This window comes from Lolium perenne, chromosome 4 (genome assembly GCF_019359855.2).
Source record: "Lolium perenne isolate Kyuss_39 chromosome 4, Kyuss_2.0, whole genome shotgun sequence".
NCBI classification, from domain to species: Eukaryota; Viridiplantae; Streptophyta; class Magnoliopsida; order Poales; family Poaceae; genus Lolium; species Lolium perenne.
Window position 1 is genome coordinate 77,144,046 of NC_067247.2, and position 13,806 is coordinate 77,157,851.

The window sequence follows — 13,806 nt, forward strand, 5'->3', positions numbered from 1 at the left end:
CTGATACCTTCTATATGTACATGAGATCGGGGAGCTCGGGACTATCCGAGTAGACCAAATAGGTAATTTTTACAGAGAGAGACAAGGTGTGATGTGGTCGGCGGCGGTTTGAGGACAGAGACAATTGTGTACAAGCAGGAGAATCAGATTAACTGATTGACTATTCTGGCCGGTGATGATCACGGTGCAAAGCTAGCTTCGCAGGCAACGAGCGGATGGTTTTGCTCCGATCGATTTGCCAACTACTTACCTTCATCTAAAAATAAATATCTTAACTTTATCTAGATATGAACATATTTAAATACATTTTCGTTATAGGTACATCCATATCTAGAAAAAATTGAGACGCTTATTTTTAGGAGGAAGTTGCTCACAAAAGCATAACCGAATCAATATGTATACTTCTCTACAGGAGAGCATATACTGATACCTACTCCTTGAAAGTATCAGTATATACTCCATTTACTTGGCAAGTGGTATAATACTTGTTCCGTGAAAAAAAATCAGCTTACACTCCATTTTACTTGGCAAGTGACCGATATAATAATTCTTCCTTGAAAAAATCGGTATATACTCCATTTTAGGCTAGTATACACTCTGACATGAAAAAATCAGTATATACTCCAAAGATATTTTAAAAAAAGTGGCAAATACTACAATATGTAGTATACATACTTATTTGTATGTTGTGTGGGGTACACTACTCCGTACCAATCCGAGACATGTGGTATATACTCTTGATGGATGCATAAATTGATGTACATACTTCTTTCTTTGCCATGTATGCTCCCCACCTAATCCCAAAATAGCAAATACTAACTAGGTAGTAAAGTATGTACTCCAAATTGGTGACCCCCGTCAAATAAAAATTATGCACTCCAATTGTCAAGCAAATCAGTATATACAGTATGAATTGCAGAATTGGTATCATGTGTACTATAAACAACATACTAGGGTGGTTGAATATGTACTACTACCCTAATTATAAGACGTTCATGGTAGGCTAGTCTACCTGTGTTCCAGGGGTGATACATGTTGGTGAAAAAAACAACGTCAATATACTTTGCCAGTTCGGGTAGCTCAAAATTTGGATCATGTTTACCGTTCCTAACTTATAGGGACTCGCTAGGCATGCAAAAATAAATCTAGTATATTTTCAACTAGTAGTTAGAAAGGTTGATAATTAACTTGTTATCAGATTTATCCATCTCGCTGTTAAACCTCATCCAATAAGAGTGGGCGTACACACGTCCCCTTGTTCGATACACCACCAACCCCAGCACCAGTTAGTTTGCCTACTCCTTTGAGCACTGCATCACCCATCCACGGGTGCGGCGACCAGATCTTCCGCCAGTGTCATACACCTGTCAACAACCACCCAAACAACCAGCCAAACAAGTTCCTCGTGAATCGTGCAATCATCATTGCCGCTTAGCCTTGCAGCAAGGTGATATCTTAGTGAGGCTATCAACTCAAGACAAATTCTTCTCACTACAGGCTTTGGTAATATTCTTGATCCTGCTCAAAATATGGAAATTTCGTCAGCAATGACACAAAAAAAAACTATTTCTGACATTTGAATAACCTAGACTTTAGTGTTTGCTCAGAGATTGAGCTACGCGGCCAGTTTATTACAGAACAGTAACCACCAACACTGCAATTCTTGGAACTTGCAAAACAAACAAGACTTATATACTTACCTCTCATCAGGAGATATCTGAGCAAATTGAGACAGTCCAACACCTGACAGAACCAAAAAAAAGTGAAAACCATAACATTTTTTTCAATCAGCACAAATACATGGGATGAGGCAGAATGGAAATTAGTATCACAGATAAACACACTACTCAATAGAGTTACTAGCAGTCATAGTTTTGGAATGGCCTGATATCAAACCAAAGGTTCAACTTCACTATGTCCACTTCATTCGTGCCCACTACATACCAAGATAGTTTGTCCTCTAACGGATTTGCATGCCATAGGGAGGATACATGTAAATCCAATATCATTTATCTTAGGAAACAGTGATAAATCAGCAAGCACATAAATGGAAATTACCTTTCCCCAGGAATCAAGATTATCTTCATAAGGACGGCTCAAATTTATAAACAGAAAATCAAGGCAGTCCTGAAAACAAGGTGGTAATGCCTCGTAATCTTGCAATTCATCGAACAACTTACACTCTGTATTAATATCCTCTTTCACCATTTCCAGAAGATACCCTGTCTGAGCAAATAGTTACATATTAGAAATTTGAGGAATGGACTAGGTCTGAATTAGTTCAGATGAAGCAACTAGGAAAGTAAGGCTGTAGAATGACCTTTATTCGCCTACATTCACCTCTAGTATCATAGTATGTAGGAAAGAGACTTTGTTCTTACCGAAATTGGGCACGTCCTGTCCTTTAAAAGCTCATGCAGCAATGTGAATCTTTCGCACTGAGGCAACATTCGAATGATCTACAAATCCATAGTTACAACTCATAAGCAAGTTCCGGATCTCAAAATAAGTAAGCGAACGAGACACTTAATAGCAAAAAATTTATGTCAGCGAATCAAGTCAAGATGACACCCAACCAGCTTAGATGGCTTGTGGACTAGTCAGTCAGGTCGGCCACTAGTTAAACCAGTCAGTGCACATATAGGATCACAATTTCACGGCAGTAGTAAGCAACAGAAAGCATGGTAACAACAACCAGCAAAACAGCAGTAACTAAAGTAAACATTTGATTAAACTATGAAATTATCAAGTTTACAACAACTACCATAGTTAAAATATAAAACAGTAAGTTATAGGTTCCTGATGCAGAAAAGACAAGGCACGGGGGCCCCAAATAAAGCCAGCAAAAGCAGGACAAACAAGCCTCGAATCAACGCCAAACCCTTTCCGTAAATTAGTCGATGGTTCTTGATGCAGCAAAAGCTAGGCACATAAACCACAAATCACAACCAGTTTTGGCACACTGTTGTTTTCTACTCCTGTTCAATCCAAAGGGACGAAAAGATCTCGACAAAAACTTTACTGGCAGTGAGCCACATGAAACCAAAGTAGTGTGACTTTCCTCCTCTGGCCAACTACAAGTCGGGGCTGGTAGAGCGCTAGCCGACAAGTCGCTCGACTGGCTCTTTTAGCTAAGTCGCTGGGCCTTGTCATGCACCCAATACCCACTTAGTGGCTAATTGTGGTCTAACCGACGACTAATCCATGACTCAAAACTGAGCTCGTTAGTTAGAATCAAGGAAAAAAATAGCGCGCTATAACAAAATAGCGTCAGCCAAAAAATACGCTATTAGCGTGCTAATAGCGCGCTATAGCACACTATAGCGCCGGAATGATGTACCGTGGGCTGTCTGAAAACGCTATAGCGTGCTATTAGCGTCGAAATAGCGCGCTATTTTTTTCCATGGTTAGAATACAAGGGGCCATTCCAAATTAAATATCATTATACTCGGTAAATCTAGAAGACTTGCCTTCTTTATAGCAGCATAAGCTTTTGTATGCACTGATTCATCTGGGACAGATGTCCTCATACCCTCGATTTCCTGTAAATAAATAGCTCGAAATCTTACAATTGTACAGTTAAATCTAATCACATCAATAGATGAGAGACAGAACGCTACCTTTATCATCACAATCGCAATATGAACTGATACTAAACGTTCATCCTGACTTGCTTCCTCACTAGAACTTTCATCGAAAATTGAAAGAAACTCTAAGCTCCAGGATTTGATCTGCCACTGGTAATTCCTCGAGCGGAGTACATACTTGCACATCTGAATTGCCCTCCACTTATCAGTCCATGCTAAATTGACTTCCGCAATAGCTGGTAGAATCTCAAGCATATTGTGATAGTTGTTCATCCAAGTAACTGTGAAAAACTTCTCTCAATCAAGCAGCAAATAAACAAATTGCACATATTACTCCTATCCCCTCTAATATAATTCTCCCACAAAAACCAATGGTGAAATTAAATGGTTGTTGAGATGGCGTTGATAATCAAACCTGAAAGATGTGCACCTTCGATAGCCAGAGAAAAGAACTCTAATTTGCTCATACCCAAACCTGATAACATCGCATTGTGTGAAGTATGTAAGCTGACAAGAAACAAAAGATAATACCACTAGGAAGTAAGAAATGCAATTAGCGAAAAACCTTCATTATTCTTTCCAATAGCTGATCTAATACCATCGCCACATAGAAGGCCCTTCCATGAAAATCCAGACTGTATTGCCAATTGTGAATAACCAATAGCAAGCAGACCACATGACAATGAATGCTCTTGTTTACTTTGTGAAATTAAAGCCTGCATACATGATATGCGCCACAGTATATATTGGAACTAGAAATACTAATATAAGAGATGATAGAATCAAGTGGACCACATGATAAAGATACACGCAGCGGGTTGCTTACAACATTTTGAAGTGCAAACAAACCAAGTGTTGTAGTTACTTCTTCCTTTTCATCATCAATCTGTTGGTGAAAAAGGTAAAAAGGCAGCAAGTTACACGTAAACCATTGATTGCATGTTTGAATCAAAAAGACAGTAACAGAAAGGTAATTGAGTAACAAACCATTCTTTCACACATTTCTTGAACAGTATTGCTGAATCCAAAGGCTGCATTGAATAAACCAATAGCATTTCTTCCATTATGCTCCTTCAATACAGATACGCTATATTTCACACATCCAATGACAACTCTCAGTGCCATCTTTATATTATATGCATGATGACTCTGAATCAAAGGAAGCACTGCAAAACATATCAAATTTATTTCAGCAAGCATATACCAGCAAAGGGAGATAGTGCTATAGTTTATGTAACAAAGTTTCAAACATATACTACGGTATTGCAAATAGTTGCAAGTGTTTTACATATTTTGTCATGCCAAAAATATACTCCCTCCGTTCCCAAGAGGAAGGCGTAATTTTTTTTTCCAATTTTTCGTCTAAAAGGAAGGCGCAGGGTGTTAAGTAGATGCTAACTGCCCCAATTACCTCTACTAAATCGTAGAGTAGTTATGGCTTAGCGCTAGAATTAAGGGCAACCAAGCAATGAGGGGATGGCGTGCTACTGCGGGAGAGAAAACGAGGAGTCCGGCTGTGTTTTGAGGGGAGAAAGAATACGAAGGACAAGCAAATAACTAGGGGCAGGTTTGGAAACAAATCTACATGCATGGATCTCCTTAATCCTAGCGCCTGCATTTTCACGCCTTTTCCATAGGAACAGAGGGAGTAATCAATACAGACTAGTGCAGGCTAAACACATGTATGTGGTAGTGACAAGGAGGCAAAGAAACAGATAAGCCAATAGAATTTACAAAATAATTAGGGCATGTATGTACATATCCTGGTCCTACTTAATTTGCTTGGAGCAAGATACCAACCCAACTAATGAGTTAGTGAATCTTAGTATACAAAAGAAACAATACAATGCTCATATGTACATGACCATATCATACAGCTCAAATGACCGCACCTACACCTAGCTGGTAAACTGGCGTGAAACGTCTGCTTGGCCACGGTGACCAAACGTACATAATCATATCGTCCGACTCAAACTTAAACCTACACCAGGCTGGTAAACTTGTGTAGAACATCTGCTTGGCCCACAGTGGCCAAACGGAATCAACTAGAAGCCTAGAAATTGTATATATCTGGAACCAGCAGCTGGCTCATATCTAGCTACAAATCTATTTACAGGGGTTGATTTTCTAGAAGTGTGACTGCCCACCCACATCCAACTCCAAACACAAGCTCAATCAGCAGCACGCATCAGGAACTCCAGCACCCGCGCACGGCAAGGTGTCCAAGGACTAAACACAACGAGCTTGAGTTGCCAGCAGGAGGCTGGTGCACAGGCTACATCAACATCCAAAGCCTCATGGCGTCAATCTGTTGTAAGGGTGAATACTAATCTATCCCCGTCTCTCTTCCTTCTATTATCTCTCCCTCTGCATTTAGCATGGTGGTGGTGCCATTGTGCAAGCCAAGACATTTAAGCAGGCTATGGCATGCACAAGAATTACTGAACGGATGGAGTATTTAGTAAATCTAAACAAGAAAAAGAAAAATCGGCTTTCCTTGGTCTAGGTACAGAGTGCATACCCTTTCCAATCCCATCTATCAGTATGCTGAAGTAGGAAGCACTATTCACCACTGGTACTGAGCTGTGTCTATCCAGTGCCTGCATCCAAAGATTTGACTCAAATATCTAGGCAATCTGGAGGGTACAGGTACATACATTACTTGGAAGAGAATGTTATAGAAAACCTCGCAGAGTATCAGGACGTTATCTCTTGGGCTGCAATTGAATGCAAACCTCTCAAGTATAGCCTTGGCAGCACTTAAATCCAGACAGATAGCACCGAGCTTGGCCACAGGATTCGGGAGCTCTAAAGACAGTGCGTCCATGGCCATCTGTTACAAACAGGGTCAGGGTGATCAAAACGGCCTTGGACAGTAATAGTAGATGGAAGCATCCGCTCCTACTCCTACATCGTTACTGAATCTGGGTGGCTCCTTTACAATTGGTCGGGATTTGAGAAGGATCGAGTACCTGGTTGCAGGATGGACCTGTGACGAACGTGAGTACCTCTCCGAGCATCATCGCCTCATGTAACTCGGACTCATCTTCCGAATACCATTGTTCCATGTTTTCGGCAGCGGAAGTGAGGATAAGAGATACGGAAGCGGCGGCCAGGGCTGCTGCAGCGGAATTGGGCGCCTGAATCGGGTAGGACATGGGGTTTTAGGGTTTGAAGAGCGGTTAGAAAACAGAGAAGTGATTGATTAGTTACCACAGATAAGGCATCCAATTGATTCCGCAGTTGAAGCCGAGCTTTTCCGCCGGAGAAATTGCCAGAGAGGTCGGCGATGTCGGTGTGGGCGGCGGTGGCAGCCATGGAGCCCGCCATGGAAAGCCAGCACCCTTTACTACGATTTGGTGTGTTTGGGCGACCGCAGCAGAGAACGCGGACGGGCACTGGACTGTCAGCCCCACCTTACAGTTACTGCTTGTGGGGCCACTGGACAGGGTTAACTAAGTCAATTCGTCTGGCCAGAGGGACAAAACATTTCTGCCTGCCTGAGGGGATAAATCCGAACATGTCTGATAGCAGCGTGCCCAAAAACGATGAGAGGATTATCTGGCATTCTATCATATGTTTCTCTTGAACAAAACTGTCATTAAAAGTTTATATATAAACATATGAGAAGATTTTTTTGGGGGAAAGGAAAAAAGGCGCACGCACGTTTCTAGAGATGAGCTTTGACCCAAAAATGTGCAACAATATCTTGATAATATGGTACTACCTATGTTCCAGATTAGCGAAAACTAATATGGAACGGAGGGAGTACATAATTGATAGTATTCAAAAACATTCTAATGATGCTAATTATATATCTGATATTCGGATTGATCTTTGGTCAAATTAAAAAGAAAGTGGGCGCCTTATCTTGTTGGAATGGAGGCAGTATATGGTTAAATGAAAAAGAATTAAAAAAAATGTAATTTCAAAGGTGGATTAGGCTTGAAGGACCTTAGAAAACAAAGTATAGATCTCCTAGTTAACTGGTCGTGGAACCTGAGACCTAGGATGGGCTCTGGCGGAAAATTGTCAAAGCAAAATATTACCTCTCTGAAAACAAGATTTAATGAATGATTCTCCGCTTGGTAGTCTTTATTAAGAGTCAAATAGATTTATTTAGCTAGGAGGAGATTGATCCTTAATTAGACTTTATTAAGAGTCAAATAGGTTATCTTAGCAAGTAGGAAATTGATCCTCAATCATAGTGAACTTGTGAGATTCTCGAAAGATGTTTCGCTTGATTATGCATATGATGGGAAGTTATCCCCCCCTTTTTGATATCTATCGGGAACAAGATATCACTTCTCAAAAAATACTTTAAGAAGCATTTTAACATATCATTTAAAAGAAGGTTATTTCCGAACAATATTTCTTATAATGCTACTGCTATTAATCTTTTTGTTGTTCCTGATGGGGTTGTGTGGTCTCTAAACCATAATACGAAATTAAACTAAATTTGTTACAAGTTTTTGGAAAATATAATGTTGGTCCTAATTATAAGTGGCTTTGGAAAGAACAACATGTGCTAAGTTCTGCAAAATATTGTTTTAACAAGGGAAAACACAAGAATAGGAAAATGGCATGAAATTCCAAATTGATCCTTTTGTGATCAAACGGAGACTTGCAATCATCTTTTATTTTCTTGTGTAACTCCTAAGACTTTTGGGGGGCATCTGGATCGATGTTTGGTACTACAACTTGCCCATCTTCATTTTGGCAATGTTTTTCCTGGCTTTATCATTTCTAGCATGGGGGAGAGATTTTATCCTTTACTCATATCTAATGTTTGATGGTCAATCTGGACAACCATACACAAAGTAATATTTGAGAAGTATTAGATGACCCCCATTGCTCCACCGGCGGAAATAACTGAAGCACGCCGAAATCAATGCTTGTAGCTATATGCGGGGCTGGCCTAAGAATCGACACATTCTTTGGGTTTTTGATTGTATAAAAGGCAGGTACTCTCTCCGGCCCAAATTAAATGGCGTGGCTTAGGAATATACTTGTACAGTGTCAGTTAATTTGGAGGGACTACTTATTAAGAGGTTGGGTTAGAAAATCGAGTTCATTGAAATATCCGCGGAAAACAAATTGTTAGTTAAGGTTAAGCACATAGTAGAGGAGTATCCACAAAAATGACAAACTCGGTTTTCCCAGAATACAAGATCCACTCTTTTTTCGAAACTGAACTTTATGTATATACTAATTTTCCAACCCCTCCAAGCAAGATTTAGGCTGCCACACCGGAAATTTTGTTTAGGAAAAACCATATCCCTAGAACTTGGTATCTAAACAAGACCTAAATGTACTGGTATTCAATACCTAAATGTACATGTGTGATGACCTCATTGTTCCTTTCATATATGTAGATAAATGTCATATATTGTTCTCCTCTGTGAAGCTGCAGAAGACGCCATCGATTTCTTGACAAGGCATTGGTCGGTGCTCTAAAATCTCTGGTGTGTGAATTAGCGGAACCGATAGCAAAAAAAAAAATACAGAACACAAACGGGTAATGCTAAAACTTAGGTAAACAAACTCATTAGAAACACATTAAAATGCCAACGAGAACTAAAACAGTTTTTTTTTAAATGTGGGTACCCCACATCTGCATCAAAATGATGCATATAGCTGCTTTATTACATTATTCAAAGTATGTTCGAGAATTATTACATCTCAAGGGTCACAAAGGGTTGATACATGTATCAGTCAATGAAAAATTCCCATTGAAAAAATGACCACATATGGATTCAAAATGAAATAGGAACAATGTCGAAAGGCAACATAAACGTCTACAGTGGGGGGGGGGGGGGGGTGAATAGGCGGTACACAAATATTTAGGTTTTTCAATTTTTATGCGGAAGCGGGAAAGTAAAGGTGACAACATGAAAGTACACGTGATCCTATATGATGCGATGCAAATAAGAAAATGGAAACAACAAGTAAAAGAGTGAGGGAAAAAGGTAGCGGTACAACCGGGGAGCGAGCGGAGACGAGACGTGATATGTTTACTATAGTTCCTTCCCAAAGGAAGTACATCTACGTTGAGGAGGTGTGGCACCACAAGGTGCCAACCACCACAAAGGCGTCACTTTGTTCCTTGTGATCATAACACAAAGGCGAGGAGGCTAGCCTTCACACAAGATTGGAGCACAATTCCATAATGGACACAGAGGCTCCCAGGGACATCAAGATCTAGACTCTAGATGCCCTCAACAACAAGAATTCCCATAAAGGAGATCTAGGGTTTCCAAAGGTTGGGGGATTTCGAAATTTCTTAGTCAGATAGGTAGATCTATCACTCATGCTTCGATTCTCAAAGTTTGAGGGTTTTTTATTAGCTAGGGAGGAAGATCCACGCGTTTGAAGCTCTAGAACAATTGAGAAGAGAGAGTGTTCTTCATCTTGATCATATATGATCTGAGAAGGAGGAAGAAAAAGCTCCCCTTTTATAGGATGTACGCGCAAAGTGGCCATTCCAACGTTGGGTGGGGGGGGATGATCTAGGTGGCTCCACTAGAATGACGTTGTCTTCAAAGGTGATGCGCCTTCGCCCTTGGTAGTGCTCAGCAAAATCTCGGTGGAGACAGACATGTGGACCGTTGCTAGGTTGTTTAGGGCTAACCTAGCGGTAGCTGAAGGGTGGAGATTGAGAGAGTAGTGTTTCTCGCGGCTTGGCTGTCCTTGTGACCGTGTGGATCCTACGGCCTCGATGCATGTGTCAACCGCATTGTAATTTAGCCGCTTAGCGTCTTTTTCTGTGAAAACGATACGGTCTTAACTTTATGTATCTTTAGATATGTCCTTTAGTGAGTCCCCGATGTGGGTTGTATTCATTTTCTAGATGGGTTCTCAACAAAATCCTCTAGTCCACTTAGCCTCAAGTCTTTTCTCCAAGGCACCCATTCTTCCCCGGCAAGGTGGCCTCTCAGGTGGGGCAGAAGCAACTCATAGCCTGCTTAATTTGGGCGTGTTTTCTCGCTGTTCTTTAGATCTGGCGAGATCAGTTTCTCGATCTGTTGCTGATGTTCGTTGTTATCCGCGACGACGCTGGCGGCCGGTGCAAGGTGGTTCATCTGGAGCGAAGATGTTGGTCCAAAGGTGTTGGATTTGTCGTTCTTCTCCGACTTCGTAGATGGGAGGCGGCGGATGTTGGTCCAAGACAACACAGGGACATCCCCCGATCGACGTGTCGACGTGCCACAATGACATGGTGCCTCGCTGCTTGCAGTGTTCCCCTCGACTCACAAAGCCTCATAGGTGATGGTGCTTATTTGGATCTTGAAATGCTTGAGACTCAATATATCTTCCAGCGTCCGTCTCGATGATGCTGGAGTTGGGCGGCCGCTGGCTACGGTAGTTGCAGGAAATCCTAAGGATCTCTTTGTATTTCTCAAATTTTTATGCTTTTATCTGCAAATTCTGGATAATCATTTTATCCCGGTTTATCTTTTAGTTTTCACGGGTGTTACTTCATGTAACTTGTTTTTTATTAATGAAATACGTGGTTCCTGGCAAAAGAAAATCGGGTGTCTCAGCATGAAACTGAATAATCACTATACCATTTAGAGACCAGACGCATAGAAGAGCACTGCCCGTATCTACCCTGAAGAGTTTCAGCGGAGAACCCTCGGAATCAGCGGCGAGCTGTCCGCAGGATAGATCACCAGCATCATACCTAGCACGGACTACCCCTTTAGTAACCCAAGTGTTGATTTCCGCGACCACGGCCTCCTACTCGCCCTGCGCAAGCTTGAGGGCTCTCGTTGTCATCCCTAGTCTCGAACAAAGCGAACCTGTAGGGTGAAACAACGAGCTGGAGCCATATTAAACGAAGCTAGGAGACGAACTGTGAAATTAAACTATTTTGGAACATTCAGATCCATTAGAGGTCAGTTTGGTTTCCAGGTATTCATTTCCTTTTGCACAAATGAAATGAATTCAAACTTTCAGCGGGAATTCATTTCATTTGAATTGAGATTCCAATACCACATTACCTGTTTGGCTGCCACACAGATTTGTAATTGTAAATGAACTGAATTTCATATGGAATTGCTACATAATAAAACACATGATCTTTTCAAAGAAACGATACATGTGAGCAAAAGATGAATTGCATTGCAACACATTTTTTCACTACTTTTTCTTATCTCAGAACACTAATTCACATACTAAAACATAGATTATCATCCACAATTACAAATGCCATGCTCAGGTACATATGTTGTGCTATGGCAACTACTATAATGAAGAACCCAGCTGCTGCGCTCTTCCTTTTCTTCCTTCTCTCATGATATAATAACTCTAGTGGTGGATCAGCCATCTGCAATAAGTACAGCAGAGAGAACTAGTTGAGAGCAAAAATACACCAATAAAAACAATAGAGATTTTGTACTGACAAACAAGCCTAAAATATGGAAAGAAAAATAGTTAATCGGCACCATGGGGTCAGGTCAGTCACAACTAGAATGAGACCGCATAACTATACATATATTTCAGACTTCAGACTTCAGGTCAACAGAACAAATGGAGAGCACTACCACCATGAAAACCAGTTTCATGATAAACAGGAAACTATATGAAACAGTCAATCGTTGCATCATGGGTTCAGAGATTTAAAAACATCTGAGTTAGTTAAATTGCACCATGGATTTGGAAAAAGAAAGATATATTCTGAACCATGAAACCAACACAGGCCAAGCAAAGTAGAGCACACCATGGTTACATCCTTTCTCACTTTCTCCCTTATCCAAAACAAACAATATCTCTAGTTCAGTCATATGACCAGGCCTAACATGCACAGGCACACAGCGAGCTAGCTAACCTACATGCATGCACACGGAATAATGATTTAAGAGCATCAAACAAGATGAGAAGCACACGGTGCATCAATTGGACAGATAAGCATTAGTTATTCAGAGTAGAAAAAATAAATAAAACTTCACGGATGTAAATAGCAACAAATATACTAATGCAAGCAAAAGGAACCACACGAACAAACAAACACGGATTCCAATCATAGTTCTGAGCAGCTACTTGACAGTACTACAGTAATGGTGATGAATAAAAGCAAGAACTAACACATCATCCAAGCTGGGCCAGATCAGATTCTATCTTGCAACGGTGTTCAAAGACATTATTAAATGACACGATCAATGGTAGCCGTGGCAATGGAAAAAAATACCAAGTACTCAGCATTCTAAACGCAGTCCAGTTAGTTTTGTCTCAACGCAAAATTTGCTGCTGCTGCTGCTGCTTTCACAGGTTCAGGTCCAACAGATATAGTAGAGAAAATTAGGACCTAAAGTATCTCCACGCCATTTCTCCATACAACATCTCACTGCTTCAACTCTGGCATGGAGTGCTATAAACCTTTCAGCATACCATCTAAAGAGATGAAAAATGGGATGATGATCCTACACAGCTAATTTATGTTGAATAATTCTAGCTGTTGGTTAGTTGTCAGTTTCAGTTAGCTAGGTGTTAGTTCATTTTAACACTTTCAGTTAAGTTTCTGTTGGGATTTAGCCCAGTTTCCGGTCGACGCGCATGTGCGTTTGACCTGGTTTGTAGGATCGCTGTGAGCGCCATGTTCGATCGTGGGATGGCACGATCCAGTCCTGGACGTGGCGCAAGTATCGGCAGCTCGTTGTAGCTCGTTGAGAATAAGAAGGAGAAACAGAAAAGCGGCATACAGTACGCTGCACCAAAAACCATTGTCTCTACTGTTCGTCTTGTCATTGCTAGAACGCGAGCGACATACAGAAAGTGAGAGATAGATCGAGTGTTTCGTGCTCACAGTTGGCATCAGAGCCATGTCGAAGTCACCGGCGGGCGCGTCGGAGAAGGACAAGGACAAGGGCGACACGTCGAGCGGGGCCAAGGCGCCGCCGCCACAACGTCGCACGTCCTCCTCTCCAACACCGCGCCGTGGGAGAAGCATGGTGCGCCGCGACGGCACGGAGCTGGTCGTGCGCGAGCGCGTGATCAGGGAGGGCGGCGGCACCGCCCAGTTCCCCACGCTGACCCGCTCCAATTATGCGGAGTGGGCGACGGTGATGCGGATCCAGCTGCAGGCCGCACATCTATGGGACGCGATCGAGTTCGGCGTCGACGACGAGCAAGATGATCGCGCGTCTCTGGCGGCGCTCCTGCGTGCCGTCCCGCCGGAGCTGGTACGCACCCTTGCGGCGAAGAACACCGCAAAAGGAGC

At 41.7% G+C, this 13,806-nt stretch overlaps 1 protein-coding gene across 1 annotated transcript; it reads right to left on the bottom strand.

The window, feature by feature from the left end:
* Positions 1-1,132: 1,132 nt before the first annotated feature.
* On the bottom strand, positions 1,133-6,932 carry LOC127293027 (aberrant root formation protein 4). Its single transcript, XM_051322577.1, has 14 exons — positions 6,801-6,932; positions 6,560-6,727; positions 6,274-6,420; positions 6,109-6,187; positions 4,575-4,753; positions 4,414-4,473; positions 4,153-4,303; positions 4,003-4,062; positions 3,621-3,868; positions 3,471-3,542; positions 2,382-2,459; positions 2,059-2,226; positions 1,701-1,743; positions 1,133-1,518 (listed from the first exon to the last, which is right to left on the bottom strand). The coding sequence occupies exons 1-14, from the start codon at positions 6,915-6,917 to the stop codon at positions 1,316-1,318; spliced, it is 1,773 nt and encodes a 590-aa protein (XP_051178537.1). The 5' UTR covers positions 6,918-6,932; the 3' UTR covers positions 1,133-1,315.
* Positions 6,933-13,806: the final 6,874 nt, after the last annotated feature.